Genomic DNA, 18,521 nt, shown 5'->3' with positions numbered 1-18,521 from the left:
CAGTAACTCCCAGAACTGAGAAGAAGTACAAACATTCCACAAAGGACCCGGCCTACATTCAGGGCACGGTCTCCGCAGACTCCATTATCACGGCCACAGCAAGGAGGAGGGCTAACGTACCCACTACCTCGGGCCCGCCACCGGATAAAGAGAGCAAAAGGATGGATCTGGTGGGCAGAAGGATCGAACGGAATGCCGCGACCCACTGGCGCATGGCTAATTCCAACGCCCTGATAAACAGGCACATGTACCAGATCATGGAGGGGCTGGGGCAGTTGGTGAAGGACCTGCCCCAGGATGCCAGGCAGAAGGCCGAAAAGCTGGTTGAAGAGGGAAAAAACGCGGCAAATTCTTGCCTTAAGACAGCCCTGGATGGGGCAGACACCGCCAGCAGGCTCATGATGGGCGTCACGTCAAGGAGGCACGCCTGGCTCAGGATCTCAGGTTTCAAACCGGAGGTGCAACACAGCATCCTGAACACACCGTTCAACGGCAACACGCTTTTCGGAACAACAGTTGATGAAACGCTCAGTCAACTGAAAAAAGGTAACGAAACAGCAAGATCCATGGGAGCATTGCAGTTCAGAGGGAACAAGAGGGGCACCCCGTCACGGAGGCCCGGCGGGAGAGGCGGAAACCAGCCAGGTACATCACACCAGGCTTTCCAGCAAACGCACCAGGCAGACTCGCAGGCTCAGCATGGTCAGCAGAAGCAGTCCTGGCAGTACCAACAAAGAGGCCAGTCCTTTCGAGGGAGAAATGGACGGGGACAAAATAGAAGAGGGGGGCAGCAGCCCGCCTCTAAGTGACTTAAAAAAACTCTGTGTGCCCGCCCACAAAAAAGATCCCAGGGGGCAGCACGTACAGATGGGTCAAGACAAACTAGACACCTACGACCACATGACACCAGTGGGAGGAAGATTAAGATTTTACCTCCGAGAGTGGAGAGAAATCACATCAGACAAATGGATCCTCAACATTATCCAATTCGGATACTGCATAGAGTTGGAGGGGAGGCCAACAAGCAGAAAACCAAAAAGAAAAACACTAGCAAGCAAGCAGCTGCAGTGTCTTCAGGAGGAGGCAAAGGAACTCCTGCGGAAGCAGGCCATAGAACGGGTACCCTTCAAGGAAAGAAACACAGGAATATACTCAACGTACTTCCTGGTACCAAAGGTAGACGAGACAATGAGACCCATTCTGGACTTACGGTTCTTGAACAAATTCATAAGAACGCAAAAATTCAAAATGACCTCCCTGCAAGAGGTGCTCCCACAATTGCAGACCGGGGACTTCATGGTCACAATAGACCTCAAAGACGCCTACCTGCACATCCCAGTGAACAGAAAGCACAAACACATGCTCAGGTTCACCATTGGAGAAAGCCACTACCAGTTCACGACACTGGCCTTCGGACTAAAATCAGCACCAAGAGTTTTCACAAAGTGCCTCGCAGCAGTCGCAGCGCACCTACGAAGGCAAGGAATACACGTATACCTTTACCTGGACGACTGGCTGGTGAAATCAAACTCATACCAGAAATGCAAGCAGCACGCACATACAGTGACGAGCACGCTCATAAGCCTGGGGTTCTCCATCCATTGGAAGTAATCATCAATGGAGCCGGAACAGGTCAAGATCTTCCTGGGAGCACAGATCAACACCTTACAGGGCAAGGTGTTCCCCAGCGAGAAGAGGGCGAGGGCGCTGGTGAAGGAAACTCGCCTCTACCGGAAGGGACAAGCTCGGACAGTGAGGACTGCGAGCAAGATCATGGGCATGATGGCATCATGCATCCACCTGGTACCAAATGTAGGACTCCACATGAGACCCATTCAACAATGGATACAGTAGCAATGGTCTCAAGCTACAGGCGGTTGGGAGGATCTAGTGGTTGTAACGCACGCAGTGCAGAAGGAGATGGCATGGTGGACCATGGAGAACATAACAAGGGGAAAGCCTCTAACGCCCCCAACGCAAACAGTGACCATCACCACAGATGCATCCCTGAAGGGATGGGGCGCTCACATGGAGGAGCTCAAGGTGAGGGGACTGTGGACGCCAACAGATGCGGCAAAGCACATCAATTACCTAGAACTGAAGACAATCTTCCTTGCACTGAAAGCCTTTCAAACAAGACTGTACAAACACAAGGTGTTGATACGAACAGACAACGCCACTGCGATGTTCTACATCAACAAGCAGGGGGGCACACAGTCAGCCCCGCTTTCAACGGGGGCGCAGGAGATATGGAGATGGGCCATCCCTCTCAAGATAGACCTGCTAGCCATACACCTACCAGGGAAGGACAACATACAAGCCGATTGGCTCAGCAGGCAGACATCGGCATCCCACGAGTGGGAGCTCAATGCTCAGGAGACAAGGTACCTGTTCGACAGATGGGGGACACCATCGGTGGACCTGTTTGCCACACGCCAGAATGCAAAATGCCAAAACTTCGCATCCAGGCAGCCCGAGGAGGGGTCACTGGGGAATGCCCTATGGATAGATTGGTCAAGGACATTTGCTTACGCCTTTCCCCCGATACCACTGATGCACAGAGTGCTGAGCAAGTGCAGAGCGAGCAACATGACACTGATACTGGTCGCACCACAGTGGGCGAGGCAGACATGGTACTCGCAGATCATGGAGATGACACAGTGTGCACCCCACAGATTCAGCAGGAGGAAAGACCTACTCTCCATGCAGAACGGAGAGGTACTACATCCAGAGCCAGAGAGCATGAGCCTAGTAGCGTGGCTCCTGAGGACATAGAGTTCGCACATTTGAGACTACCAGAAAGCACCTTGAGGGTACTTCGGGAGGCACGAAGGCCCAGCACTCGGAAGTGCTACGTTGCGAAATGGAAAAGATTCACAATATGGTGCAGACAGGAAAGACTCCACAATAAAATGAAGAGGGACTCCACAGTGCTAAGGTACCTGACGCACTTGCTGGAGAAGAACCTTAGCTCATCCTCTTTAAGAGTTCACTTGGCAGCGATAGTCGCCTACACAAGGGGAGAAACGTGCAGGAGCTTCTTCACATCACAGGTGGTGAAGAGATTCCTAGAAGGAGCGAAAAGGATCGCACCACCCAAGCGGGTGCCGCCACCTGCATCGAACTTGAACTCAGTCCTAACGGACCTCATGAAAGAGCCCTTTGAACCACTTAACAAGGCCTCCCTAAAGATGCTAACTATGAAAACAGCCTTCCTGGTTGCAATAACGTCCTTACGCAGAGTAAGCGAGCTTCAAGCGCTGACGCTACAAGAACTCTACATACAAATACACAATGATAGAGTTGTGATGAGGACTGACCCACACTTCATGCCGAAGGTGGTATCCAAATTTCACATGAACCAGTCTATACAGATACCGAGTTTTTTCCAAAAACCAACAACCAGCGCAGAGCGAGCTCTGCACACCCTGGACGCCAGAAGGGCAGTCATGCACTACATTGAAAGGACAAAGGGACACAGGAAAACAAAACAGTTTTTTGTGTCATTCGCAAACAGCTTCATGGGGAAAGCTGTAACCAAAAAGACCATTGCACGATGGATCGCACAGACAATTCAACTCTGCCACAAGCGTGCAGGACAAGAACTGCCAGAGGGGACACGTGCCCACTCCACCAGGAAGAAGGGCGCTACAATAGCCTTCCTGGCTAACACACCCATAGAGGACATATGCCTGGCGGCAACATGGGCTTCGGTGCACACGTTCACGAAGCACTACTGTGTGGACATACAAATGAACAAGGAAGCTCAAGTTGGACAGAAGGTGCTACAGCACATATTCAACACCCAACGCTCATCTTCCACCCAGCCGCCACAGAGATGAGAAACCGCTACAAAATCTATGCACAGCATAGTGAATCCAGAAAGATTCACGCTGCAAAACGAATAGTTTTCTTACCTGTCGGTGTAGTTTTGCAGCTTGAAGATCTTTCTGGATTCACTAGCGAACCCACCCACCTCCGCCAGAAAGATGAGGCTGGAGAGAGAAGAAGTGGTTAACTAAAGAAAGGACTTTAAAAGTACAAAGCGGTAAAATACCAACTAAATAGAACATTGCCATTACTTCGGAAACGAAAGAAACACGGAAAAAAAGAACCCGAAGATGGCGCCCAAGAGTGGGAGCTTCCGCAGGAAGCATGCCGACGTCACCGGAAATACACCCAAGGGGGTGTGACGCCGACGCCCACCTGGGCTAAGAGAGGAAAAAAAAACAAAGAAAAGACTACGAATCCGGACCCAACCACAAGACCGCGGAATAATGCACAGCATAGTGAATCCAGAAAGATCTTCAAGCTGCAAAACTACACCGACAGGTAAGAAAACTATTTGTTTAGTATGCCTGAACCCAGAATCCAAAGATGCATCTTTTAGTGGAGGTGATTTTAACATTCTGTGTTTGAAAATACCACTTTTAGAAAGTAGGTATTTTCTTGCCTAACCATCCAGGGTGCCTCTGCTGGGTTTGTGGGTTGACTGTCTGGGTTTTGGATGACAGGGCCTGGGGAGCAGGAGTGGCTCTGGATAGTCTAGGTTGGTCAGGAAAGGGCTGAATAGACCTGGGCTGCATTTAGAGTAGGTGGGTGGAGGAATTCCTTGCACCTGAATGGGCCTGGTCTGCCTCTGACAATGCAGTCTCCACCTACTGCCAGGAAGCCACACCAGAGAAGGCAGAACTGGTTTTGGCTGGGCACAGACAGTCTCTGCCTAAGAGATCAAAGGAGTTTGGGGTATAAATATTGGGGCCCAGACCCCTGAACTTTAGAACTCTCTTAAACCAAGAAGACTTCCAAGAAAAAGAGCTTGGGGAAGCTGTGAGGAGGAACTACCACTTTGCTGTGTGCTTTGCTCTGTTGGCCTGCAGTGGCTACTTCTGTCTTGGGCAGTGAAAGGACTGCACTGTAATTTCTGCAATTACTTTTGGGAGTGTCTCCAAGGGCTTGAGGTAGAGCTTGCCCCCTGTTCAAGAAGTCTCAGGAACAGTAACGACTTCAAGCTCTTCTGCCCTCAGCACTGGGAACTGTGTGTTTTGTGCTGCAACAGAAGAAAAAGGAACTCGACAACATAGACGCTGCCGACTCTGCCCTGAAGGCAACGAGGAGGGCAAAGATGCACCGCGACCCTGGTCTCACCGACAACGCCGCTGACGCCGCCACTGAGCCTCTGCTCGCACCGTGACCTGTGAGCCCCGCACTCTGCTCCGCCTTGCTTCACGATGAAGCCTTGATATCTCAGACGATGCCACTCCATGCCGAAATCGGTGCCGCTGCTTGAACCGTGGTTCGAGGGCCCAGCTCGTAAAGTTACACGTTTCACCATTCTCATCTCTCACCGCAGCATTGGCCTGCTGGCGCCATCGACTCCAGTTCGTCAGACGATTACAGCGCTTCAGCAACGACGACACCGCTGCTTGCACTACAACCTGCCAGCACTGCGACGAGTACCGCATTCACTTCGCACAGCGACCTTGGTCTCACCGACTGCGCCATCTGACGCCGCCCTTGAGCCGCTGCTCGCACCGCGACCTGAGAGCGCTGCACCCCTGCACTTCACACCGCAGCACCAGACGCCTGCCGCCGCCAACGCTCCTGACTTAAAGAGAGGAGTTTGATCTTCAACGCGTGTGACTTCGAGCGGCCCAACGATTCCTGCACTGACCTCCGGAACCGACACCTGCCGGCGCCGTGCTTTCGGATACTCAACGAGAGATCGCCGGTGCCCTGCATTTCTAAAAAGTACTGTTTGCGGGTCTTCCTGACACCGTAGCTGGCCCCTGATGCAGCGATCAACCAGAACTATTTGGATTTGTTTGCTCACAACGCTGTGATAGCCCCGGACAGAGCTATAGACATTAAGGAACTGTTTTTCAAGCATATTTTGTTAACTGAAGATTTTTAAGTACTGTATTGTGGATTTTTATCGGTCTTGTCTTAAGTATATACAAATATTGAAAAAAAAATTTTAACTGGTGTGGTGTCCCTTTTTAGTGCTTACACTGTATTACTGTTGGTTATGTGCAAATGCTTTACACACTGCCTCCAAGATAAGCCTTGACTGCTCGTGTCAAGCTACCAAGAGGGTGAGCAGGGGTTATTTTAGGAGTGTAACTCCCTCATCCTGACGAGTGGTGGTTTCTTCCTGGCTTCGGCGAATGCCCTAGCCTACCAAAAATATCATTTCTAGCACCATAGGCGACTTCAACTCAAAGGCCCTTCCATCCGCCCACCTCTGGTCTCATCTTGCACCTTGAGCAAAACTCTTATATCCCCAAATGCTAGACTGGCCACGGTCCGAACTATATGAAGAGTAAGAAGTCGAGGGCGCTCATTCAGCTACAATGTAACTAGGTTATGTAACTCGCTTCCTCACAACATGCAGATCACAGACAATGAACTGTTATTCCGGAAATCGCTAAAAGCGTGTTTGACAGCTATGTTCTTTGAAACCCCTTAAAGCATAGTATTATAATCTGTTGCGTTTCTAGCCTTGGGATGCCAAAGCCATGCACTCTATAAATATGCATAAGATAAGACATCTACTTGGGTAGCGTCATTACTTCACTTCTAGTTAAAAAGGTGTCTTCACGTTTGTGGCTGCTCAGAAGCCAGAGCGTTGTTCTATGGAAAAGTACAGTTTTTTGTTCCTAATCCATCAACAAGACCAGTGTGTTCCACACATCATTGTCACAAGGGCTACCCTGTATTACGTGGACAGAACAAGTAGCTTTGAAATTGGTTCTGGTGCAAATGGTACCAAGTGTTAATGAGTTTCCAGAGTTTTTACTAGGGCCAGACTGGGACGGAAAATAGTCCTGGTCACCAAAATAAAAATGCCCCCATAGCGAATCATATAGCTAAAAATGTGGACCGTATTTGCAAATTCGGACAGTTTTCCACTTTTTAAGACATGCTTTATCGGTATTATGCAGGTATGAGACACTACATGCATTTGTGCTTGCTGTAGGCAATGTTTGTGGTAAAATCGGGGAAATCAATAAAAACCAGACCATAAAACAGACCCACAAACAGACAAAACGGCCCACATACCGACCTTTCAGACCTGCCCTTTGGACACTGCCTGATTGCCCTATAGGCCAGGCCGACCCTGCCCGTTACCAAAGCATTATGGATTGTGCATTTACTCATTGGATCTCAAAGCATTGCAACAGGCGTCCCAGGGTTCATAATGCACACATATTCTAGTTTTCAGTTTCTTGTGGTAACTTTGTCATGTGTGCATATACTACATGGTATGCAGTTCAGTTGTTTACTAAACTTGATTGTGGCTGTTGCACGGTTGGCATACAGCAGTGGTGGGGCAATCCATATTAAATGTGTCCTACTGCTCCCTCTTCACAGTCACCTGTAGCAGGGATTAGTACTTCTAGTAATCCATGCACAGTAAGCAATTCTAGTGAGTGGATACTGCATTCGAAAAATTAACTTGTCTGTAACATTAGCTGTGCGACCCCCCCCCCCAGTCAATCAATCAAAATACGCTTAATTCGGTATGCGATGCACAACCATATAAGCTCTTACAAGTCAATAAGTTAAAAATCATCACAGTACATAAATATTTATACAGTTAAAAGGATTTTAAAAAGAAATTGCCTTTGCAACTTTAACTAGTCTTTTCATGCTGTAAAGTCCAGAACAGTTCCAGAATCAGACGGGATTAGGGAAATAGCGATTGTTCTTCTCAGGACGTCTCAAGTGCAAAATAGCTCACGTAGAATGATTCATTCATTCTAATCGGTACCAAACAGTTCCAAGGGTCAAACAAATAAAAAAGGTTACAGACTTACGTCTCAGAAGGGCTCAAATGAAAGATAGGTTCGATAAAGTGCATTGTGCATTCTGGGGTCATCAAAGTACGCTTATGTTACTATAAAAGAGTGTAAAACAAATCTAAACTGAAGCAGTTTAAAAAAGTAGAAGACGATCAAAGCAAAGTTACTCTTATGCAAGTTAGACACGTAGAGTAAGTGGTTACGTCTGGGGTCTTTCAGATGCTTTTAGATGATTATAGTAGATGACTGTTGGCCAGAATTCCAACTTGGAAAACCCTACACGATCTAAGTTCAATACTGTGCAAATGTCACCGTAGTAGTACATTAAAAGGAACAAAAAATATGTTAAAAATACATTAGAGAATTCACAATACATCATGTTTTCACAAAGATTAAATTCTAGTTAAAATAGCTGCCTTGAGTAAAATCTCATATGTAAACTAAGGTTTTGTGGGATAATGTAGCAGCGTGATTTATCGGTTCTTATGAGGAATGGTTAGTCTACGGCTAAAGATTGGTTTGATGTCTTAACACAGAATTTTAAGAACTTTGCCACATTTATAGCTATGTGATCTAATTCGAGCCTTTGGACAGCCAAAAGAGCAGGGCGGCAAAGTCGGTAACCCATGATTTTTTACATTGGAGTCAGCCAGAGTTTCCTAGCTTCAGCATAAAATTTGCAAAATAACGTTACATGAAGGAGAGATTGAGTTGAGATACCATCGCAGGGACATTTAATTAACTGCTTTGACCAGTCATTTGTAGATGGAAAAGTTAAAAGGCGGTAAAAGACATTTAGTCTGAATTTGGTTAGTAGGAATTTGTCAAAAGTAGTCCGCTTCATAGCTAAATAGGGCTGGATCGAATCGGTCGTTTGGATTGTCAATGAGTGCTGTACTGAAAGTTTGTTAATTTCAGTGGACAATCGACGATCCACTAGATGGTTTAAGCATGCATTTCTTAGCACTTTTCTTGGGATCCTGACCATTTCAAGGGGATTATTATAGAAATTCTCAAGACCAAGGTCACACAGGAACATTTTAACGTGCTGTAGCCAAAGGATCTTGTGGGCATAGGCTAACTTAAGGCAGTCGGAAATAATTGCCTGGGTGAACGTTCGTTTGCTAGATGTCCAAATATGATGTCACAACAGGACTGGTTGCATCCGAATGGTATCCGAAATATAGGGAATACCTAGCTCAATGTGGCAACTATATGTTGAAGTACTTTGGGGTACAGCAAGTAGATAACGTAAAAAGCTGTTTTCAACCTTCTGTATAATTTCAGACTGTAAGTGCCCCCAAGCCCCGGCCCCATAAATGGCAGTACTGATGCATTTAGCGTGATAGATTTGTAAAATCTCTTTAGGGGGTCTTTTGCCGAGCCTCTGTGTAAACCACACTAGGGCCATTGTAGCTTTTAGGAACTGGAGTTTTCTAACTTCTATTGCGCTTTTCCAGGTGCCCTTTTCGTCTATAACCACTCCCAGGTAAGGGTAGGTTGGAGTGTGGTCAATCCTGCAATTAGTTGGATATATGTCCTTTCCCTTTCGTAGTTTTTTACCAGACAGCATGATAAAGGTCTTTTTATGTTAATTTTTAAGTCTAGTTGTGACATGAATTGGTTATATCGATTTAGGGAGCGTTGCGGTTCACGGGGAGTGCGGGCGATGATATCCGCGTATAAAAGTGCGGGGATGCGACGGTTCTGGACTAATGGGAGGTCCTGACTCCCTTCCAACATGGCGTTTTCCAAACCATTTGTGCATAGTGTAAAGAGGAAGGGAGCCAGGACACAAGCCTGCCTCACTCCGCGTTCCAATTTGAACGGTGAGGTTAGCTGACCCCCTTCACCATATCTAACCCTGGCAGTTGCATTGGAATACATTTCACGCAGATAATTGACCAAAAACATGTCGACTCCCATTTCAATAAGGATGTTCCAAAGTTTCATATGGTTCACGCAGTCAAATGCTGCGGACAGGTCTACGTATGCCATGTAGAATCTGCCACCCTTTGCGACTACATATTTTGCTCTTATCAGGGTAAGATCAAGTACCTGTTCTAGGGTGCCTACGCCTTCCCTGAAGCCGTACTGGAGGTCAGATATGTTATCTTCCGTCCAGCACTGCAGCCGTTCTAAAAGGATTCGGCCCACCACCTTCCCCAGCGAATCAAGTAGAGAAATGGAGCGGTAACACGATGGGCTGTTACGATTTCCCTTCTTGAAAACTGGGACCAGAATGGACTCCGACCAAGAGTCCAACAGCCCAACCTTTTCTGTAGCTTCAAGAACTTTCAGTAATAGGGGGGCCCATAGATCCATTTTAAATTTGTATAGGTCCCCAGGGACCCCGTCCGGGCCCGGGGCCTTCCCTCCTCTATTTGACTTCAGTGCTTGAACAACCGCAGCCAGGGTGAGATCCAATGCTTGGGTCCTGGGGGGGGAGGGGTATAGATTTTCGGGCTGTAGTCCCGGGGTTCCGGATTTCAGGGTATTGGGATCTGTGGAGCAGAACATCTGTGAGAAGTAGGCTATCCATTCTGCTTCATTAATTGAGACTTCTATTTCGTTTTCTTCTCTTTATCCTGAGAGAAAGGGTGAATTAATAACCTCCCAGAATGCCCTGGAGTCATTAGTTTTACAGCTATTGTGTAGGGCGGTCCAATGTTCCTCTTTGAGTTGATTTTTTCGCTTCCGAAGTGTGTTATTATATGCTTTCCTTAATTGGGTGACCTCAACTCTATCTCTAGGGGATTTTTTAAGGGCTACTTTAGGAGCGGAGTGAGCTTTAGCGCAGGTTGAATTAAACCAGATGGTCTTACGATTTATTTTTCCTTTAGGGAAAGTGGTTAAAGCCTCGTTCACAGATTTGGTTATGAGTTTGAAGTTATCTATGATCTCCTGAGGAGGAGTTCTATCTGCCAAAAATAGACTAACTGCTGACAATGTTTGTGGTAAAATCGGGGAAATCAATAAAAAACAGACCCACAAACAGACAAAACAACGGCCCACATACTGACCTTTCAGACCTGCCCTTTGGACACTGCCTGATTGCCCTATAGGCCAGGCCGACCCTGCCTGTTACCAAAGCATTATGGATTGTGCATTTACTCATTGGATCTCAAAGCATTGCAACAGGCGTCCCAGGGTTCATACTGCACACATATTCTAGTTTTCAGTTTCTTGTGGTAACTTTGTCATGAGTGCATATACTACATGGTATGCAGTTAAGTTGTTTACTAAACTTGATTGTGGCTGTTGCACGGGTGGCATACAGCAGTGGTGGGGCAATCCAGATTAAATGTGTGTCCTACTGCTCCCTCTTCAGTCACCTGTAGCAGGGATTAGTACTTCTAGTAATCCATGCACAGTAAGCAAGTCTAGAGAGTGGATACTGCATTCGAAAAATGAACTTGTCTGTAACATTAGCTGTGCGACCCCAGTCAAGAGGACTGATAGTACACAAGTTTTTCACAATATGTTCTTTATAACACACTAATTCAAATTCCCCCTGATATTGTACAAAGTACAAGGTAATCTGAATATAGTGTCTACAGCGTGGGGTAGGTTTGCGGTCTATATCATGAGTGATTTTAATCAAGTTTACAAGATACAGGGTAGAAGTTTATTTTGGTCAACACAATTCTCTCCCGTGCCTACCAGAAGATGGCATGATTTCTCCAGGTAAGGAACATCAACATTTGAAGATTGACAGCCTAATCTGTGTGGTGTTTCTGCTGGAGAGATACTGCTACAGGGAAGTAAACCCATCCATGCCGTCGGGATAGTGAATGTGTTCTATTACCCCACTGAGCACCACCGTAAGACTGAATTCAGGGTATTGGCACTGACTACTGATCGCTCCGGATGCCTGCGGTTGAACCAAGCTTCTTTAATGGATGTGTGTGCAGTAAACTGCGCTTCTTGGCGTTGCAGCAGCTCCCAGTGCTTCACTCCTCAAGGGGTGGAAATAGGTTCATCCCGGAGCAGAGGAGAGCTGCTTCCGCACTGACCATCTGTCAGAGGGGCCACGTTACCCACCGTAGAGTGTGTTCGCTGTGTCACTGGCGGGCTTAAGGGAGCTGTGAGTTCTGCTGCAGTGTCACTCTACAGCAGGGTGGCAGGACCCAAATGTGATGCACAATGTCTCTGGAAATCTTGAGCAGTCGAGCCTGAAATCTCTCGGCTTCCGACATCCGGCCTCACATACTCACTTCCGCCCTGCTGGTCAATTAGCAGGTTAGCGGGCTAGTGAGTAGAATAGGCTTAGCTACTTAAAGACCAGTGTAGCCTTCAGTTGGGGCTGATAGCTGGTGAGACAGGCCGCTGAGGCTCTGCGCACTAATTTTGCACAATTTTAAAAATACCCTTTGTGTTTTTACTCTGTTTGCTGCTCCTTAGCGCAACGCGCAATTGGTTTGAATTGTTGATTTTAAAAACAATAAACCTTTGTCTGAACGCCGCTCCTCGGCGCAACGCTCTTTCTTGTGCCTGTTATTCTTTCCGCTCTAGGCACCGATCCGCCACGGCTTGTGCCGTTTGCAGTGGCGGGGCCACACGAGCGAGACTTCCGACATCTGGCCTCACATACTCACTTCCGCCCTGCTGGTCAATTAGCAGGTTAGCGGGCTAGTGAGTTTCTTTCCCTTGGGTACTTAATGACGGAAGCGCAGCGGACGAGCGCCGACTTCGCGCCGAAGTCGTGCCAAAGTCCTGCCCGTCTGCGCCCGTCCGCGCCAGAACGGGACCAGGGGCCATTCCCTATGCTCCAGGTAACATAACATATTCCCGCTCTGCTCTATTGTGTCTACAGCCACCTCCCTGTACTTTTGCCCCTGCTTTTAGTTGTCAAGATGCGCCGCTGAAATGTCCTATATGCGCTCTCATGTTAGGTTCTGTCACTACGGCTCTATGCACCCCCTCACGCACTTTCTGGGATACCCCATCTGTCACTCATCATTTTTCCTTTACTTCGCACAAAGCTTGTCCTGATCTGGGCTTTATTAGTATAAATTGCCGATCTCTCTCTAAACATAAGAGAGACATCTTTGACCTCCTTGAGTCATCTAGACCAGCAGCCATGTTTGTTACGGAAACATGGCTAAACGACAGTTCCGGCCCTGACATCGCCACGGCGCTCCCCAATAACTACACCTATGTGGGGAGAAACCGTATACTCAAGGATGGCGGGGGTATTGCTGTAATCTTCAAAAGAGAATTCTCTTGCAAATGGGAAGATCTAGATTTTCCTAACTGTGAAGCTGGTCTCTTCAAACTCTTACTCTCTCCCAATTTTACTCTGACTGGAACCCTTATTTATCGTCCCCCTGGCTCAGCATGTGTATGGGCATCCTCCTTTCTAGAGCTCATTTCCCCTCTGTTGCTTCAATCCACTAATTTCCTAATAGTGGGAGATTTAAATATTCATTTTAATCATGCATCCTGCCCCATTAGTTCACGCTTATTACAGGATTTAGCCGCCTTGGATCTTCACCTGCATAACTCTGGCCCCACCCATAAAGCTGGTAATCTATTGGATCCCATTATTTCTAATCTTAAATGCATCACCTGCCATTCGTCTTCACCTGTCATCTGGTCCGATCATTTCATCATTGATTTTTCAATCAATATATCTGATCATCATAACTGCCCTCCTAGCTCACATCCTCACAAAGCCAGCAGGAACTGGAAACGATTAGATAATGGCAAACTGAATAGCTGCCTTGAGAACTCTAAACCGACGCTTCCCACCGTTACTACCAAGGAGGTGTCTGCTGTCAGCTCTTGGCTGATATCAGCCTTAGATTCTTGCCTTCCAACCCAGAGAAATAAGCCCCATATCCATCATCCACCGGCTCCCTGGTTCAATGATTCACTCCGCCAGGAAAAATCTTGTTGCAAGAAACTGGAACGCATTTGGCGCTCCAATTACTGCACGGATAAGAAAAAAAGGTATAAAGCCGCTCTTCTTGCCTACCATGCCGCCTGCGATTCCGCCAGAGCTAATCATGCTAATATGACCATACTTAATGCCCAAAATCGACCTACGGCCCTGTTCAAAGTTGTAAAAGATCTTGCAGGCATGTCCTCCGTACCTAAAGACCCCTGTTTGGACACAGAACAATGTAATGCCCTGGCAAACTTTTTCCTGGAGAAAATAGATAAAATCTATGCTAATTTTAGCGTTTCTTCCACTTACTCTCCTATTCCTGATCATCAATGGCCTTGTCCCTGCTCCGTTGATGCATCTAGCTTAACTCCCACTACCCCCCAACTTCACTCTTGGGAACTGATCTCTCCTTTGCTCTTTCAAAAATATCTACATGAAATAAAAACTGCCTCTCCTCTTGATCCCATGCCCCCACATATATTGCGCACTCTCGATCCATCTATACTTCAGATCATTCTTGATCTTCTAAATGCTTCATTGGCTGAAGCCACGGTTCCCAAAGAATGGAAACATGCGATGGTGGTTCCATTGATAAAAAAGGCTAACGCGGACCCAAATAATCTCTCCAACTTCCGTCCCATTTCTCTGCTCTCTTGCTACTCTAAAATCCTTGAAAAGCACGTTAACTCTCTTCTCACCTCTTATGTTGAATCCTTTAATTTTCTTCACCGCTCACAATCCGGGTTCAGGGCTGGCTTCTCCACTGAGACCACGTTGCTTGGTGTGACCGAGACCATCAGAAGACAAGTGGACAACGGGGAGACAGTGGCACTCATTCTGTTAGATTTGAGTGCCGCATTTGACACCGTCTCCCATTCCATCCTGTTGTCCACCCTGAAATCTGTGGGTATCGACGGCCTAGCCCTGGCCTGGATTGCTAGCTTTCTTTCTAATCGCACTTTTCAAGACTTTTCTTCTACTTCTGTCTCCTCCATTTTCACTTCTCCCCACGGTGTACCCCAGGGTCCCATTCTTAGCCCTCTTTTCTTTAATCTTTATGTGAGACCTCTAGCTTTCCTGGCGGAGCAAGCAGGTCTCACGATCTATTCTTACGCAGACGATACGCAAATCGTCTACTCTCTATCTACAAATAAACATCTCCCCACGTCTTCCCTGCAGTCTGGTCTAGAACAAATTTCCAATTGGATGCATAGTCATAAATTAAAACTGAATGGTGACAAAACGGAGTTGCTTTTATTTGGTCCAAATTCATCGCTCTGGGGCCCGCAACATTGGCCTCATCAGATGGGCCCTACTCCCACCCCTTAACATGTTGTTAAAGTCTCAGCCACCTGTATCACCATCGTTAGGTGGTTGAGAAAAATCACGTGGATGCTTCCAGCTGATACCCTGAGGACCGTACTCCAGGCCCTTGTCACCTCACGGATGGACTACGGGAACATTCTGCTCCTGGGTGCCTGTAAGGAGGTTATAAAGAAATTGCAGGTAGTTCAGAATATGGCTGTTCGCCTTATCTGTAACTTGCCTGCCAGATCCTCGGCCGCTGTCCATCTGCGCAAGCTGCATTGGCTGCGCATCGAGAGCCGAGGTAAATTTAAAGCTCTCTGCTTTATGCACCATATCAAAACTGGCAAAGCCCCGGAATACGTATCATCTTTAGTACAGCACTATGCCCCCTCCTGTACTCTGCGATCCTCCACGCAAAACAAGTTTCAGACCCCGCGTGTCAACAAAGTCAAAATGGGCGGTCGCTCGTTTGCGTTACTTGCTCCCTCCCTTTGGAACTCCATACCTCAATCCCTGCGTTCTGAAATTTGCTACCTGAAATTCCGTAAAGGAATTAAGACCTGGCGTTTTAATTTTTAAAATGCGTGCTCATTCCTCCTCAACTTAGCTCACCTCTGTTTGTTTTTAGCGCAAGGAAACCTCCGGGTAGCTGTGCGCTCAATAAATGCAATTATAATAATAATAATAATAATAAGGCACAAGAAAGCTAAGCCGTCGAGCAGTTTCCTCCGATCTACCCGTGCCCAGAAAGTGGTGCAGTTAGTTTCTGAAAAATTGCATACTTAGGTTACTCCTTCTGTATAATCGAGCGAGAGATCAGATCACCCCAACATTGGGAACACGGCCTTTGTGTGGTCTGATCCGCGAGTGGTGTGTTTAGTCCAGCTAGTTTGTTAACACTGTACTTTTGTGATTCAACATATGTCTGAAGTTTGAAGCTGTGTGCAAATATATATCTCCTTTCTCAACAGGCCGATTATTTTACCAGTGTCTCTACTATTGTGTACCTGCGTAAAGAGAACTGCATGTACCAGGCCTGTCCCTCTCCCGAGTGTAACAAGAAGGTGATCGACCAGCAGAATGGGCTGTTCCGCTGCGAGAAATGTGACAAGGAGTTCCCCAACTTCAAATATCGGCTCATCCTGTCGGTGAGTGATGTTCGACATTGAGCATGGTTCTGGCTGGTCATGGGTGGGCTTTGGAGCTTCTACATTGAAGGTGTTGTAGCGGCGGATTAGGAACAGTCCCTTTGCCGTCTCCAAATGATTAAATGCGTCTGTTAGCCAAGGCCTCTGATTAGGGGAGATCCTTGGTGCCTGTCCTGTAATGCTGTGCACCACTTTTCCGCGTGTGGAGCTCTGAGATGGATCAGTGAAGCTATGGCTGTCTGTTGTGATTGTTTGTGTGCCCACAAATGTGTGTCTGTTCACCGCTCCTGGCTATCCGGCGGTGTTGCTATCTGGGTGTCCTGGGTGCTGTCCTTTGGCACAGATGGTTCTGTTGGATTAGCCTGGCACGATAAATGTAAAGAAACACAAACACGAGCTCAAGGACACAGCCTACAGGGGTGTACCTCAGATTTTTACAATACCCGTGCATTATAAAGCAATGTGCTTTTAACAGGCAGTGTTGTGTTGTGGTGGTGCAGGTTCCAACTCGCTTACCACCTCTTATCCTCGCTTCCCCCTAACTCGACCCCTTAATCCTACTTTTTGACCTTCCTTTATCAGTTGCCCTTTTAAGCCCTTTCCTCATGCTCCCTTTGTAAATTTACAGCTTTTATATTCTCCACTTTCATACCCTACTCTCTCTCTCCCTTCGCATTAGTCCTTTTGCCACGGCTCTTAATTTTCTCATAAGGTTTTGATTACTTGGTTCGCCCGTGTTTGAACAAGAGGAGAATGGGGCTTTTAGGTTTTTTTAATAATAATTTGGCCAGCCGTCCTATTTTCTGCGGTACTTTACCCACTACTCATAATGAGTTGGTGCACAACGCCAGATGTCCCTCTTTTTTTCCACTCACAAGCCAAGCAAGAGGTGGACTGGAGCTACTAGTGGGGGGACACCTTGAGCATCCTGTGAGGCGCTTGTCTGCCCCACTGGGAGGGTGGACCACAGCACACGAGGGGGCCTATAATGCCACGTCCAGCTGTAAGGATGAAAATGCGGAATGTGGCCACCTGACTTTAAATATCGGAATGAAACCCATGTTGAGAATCTGCCTTTGGAGTTTTTCCTTCATTAGGCTTGTTTAAAATGATCACGTTTTGTCAGGTTAGTGGATAAAAATAAATAAACATTGTTTTTCGTCCACGATGCCTGTCCAGAAAGACAAGATATATGCAAATCAGCCTTGGACCTGCTCCAATAGGAAAAGTCCAGCATGAACTTTCAAGCCCCCCTCTTAACCAAAACACATGCAACCTATGACCTTTTTTGGCCTACTCAAGCCTCATCAGTGAGGTATAGCTTGAGCCCTGTGGCGCAGTGAGCAGAGGATCCATATGTGGTTATACACTTTTATCCTAGGGCTTTGCACTGAGGAAAACACAATGATGGGTGAAATGCTTGTCTAAACTATCAGCCACTGTAATTGCATGGCGCTGCATTGCAGTCAACGTTTTTTCACCCACTGTCACGCCAGACAGAGACATGGTGTATGCAAATCCGCCATCATCCTGTTTCAGTGGGAGCAGTCCAACCTGAATGGCCAAGCCAGGTTCCCTCTTAATGGGAACAAACGCAACTACAGTCCAGTCCTGCCTGGGACTTCTAACTTGAGCCCTGTGGTACACTGAGCAAGGAACCCACATCTGGGCATACCCATTGCACATTACTAATGAAGCCTATGTAGGCCGACATCAGTCTGAGTTTGGTCATGTTTCAATTCAGAGAGGACATGGCCTGGCAGTTCGGGCTAGACTGATTATTTTGAAGCAACACCAAGGTTGATTTGCATATAACCGGAGTGGATAATGGTAAAAAAGAATATGGTCTTGAAATGCGGCCCAAGTAGTTGCCAGTGGCTGAAACTTTGCAAGCATTCTACCCATCATCTTTGTGTTTTACTCCATTTGGTAGCCATGTGTTTTCCAGCAGGTGAATACTATCCGTGGTTTGTGTTTGTGTACTGCCCTGAGCTCATTGCCCCTTCCTATCAGCGCTCTGCTCATGTGATCTTTGAGCCTGTATGATAGACCTGTGCTACTAGGCCCATGTAAAATCTAAATTATGGCAGTGTAATTGGCATAATTTAGGGCATTTCTCATGCATGTTACACAAACCCCCCGAAATAACTCCTATAATGCAGGAATAACGAGTATGACAAGAATATGAGCGGATGCCTGTTTGTGGGACTATTTTTTAGGGAAGACATGCTTACTTGTCCCCAAAATGAATAGAAGGACGTATTTTGTTCTAAAATATAGCGCTAAGTGCTAGATTGGCTTTACCTAATTTAGCCCACTTTTGTGTAAATAATTATGCAAAAGGAAGTTTTGCATAGCCCTGTTACC

The 18,521-nt window shown here is 47.0% G+C and overlaps 1 protein-coding gene across 1 annotated transcript in view; it reads left to right on the top strand.

Moving 5' to 3' along the window:
- The window catches only part of RPA1 (replication protein A1), a 251,759-nt gene that overhangs the window by 198,133 nt on the left and 35,105 nt on the right, over window positions 1-18,521 (top strand). Inside the window, exon 14 of the mRNA XM_078680149.1 lies at window positions 15,978-16,154. Within this exon, the coding sequence (XP_078536275.1) occupies window positions 15,978-16,154 (177 nt within the window). The remainder of the gene's footprint in view (window positions 1-15,977; window positions 16,155-18,521) is intronic.

The sequence above is a fragment of the Lissotriton helveticus genome, chromosome 3_1, assembly GCF_964261635.1.
Source record: "Lissotriton helveticus chromosome 3_1, aLisHel1.1, whole genome shotgun sequence".
NCBI classification, from domain to species: domain Eukaryota; kingdom Metazoa; phylum Chordata; class Amphibia; order Caudata; family Salamandridae; genus Lissotriton; species Lissotriton helveticus.
The sequence above is the reverse complement of the archived record's forward strand: the minus strand, read 5'-3'. Positions and strand labels throughout refer to the sequence as shown.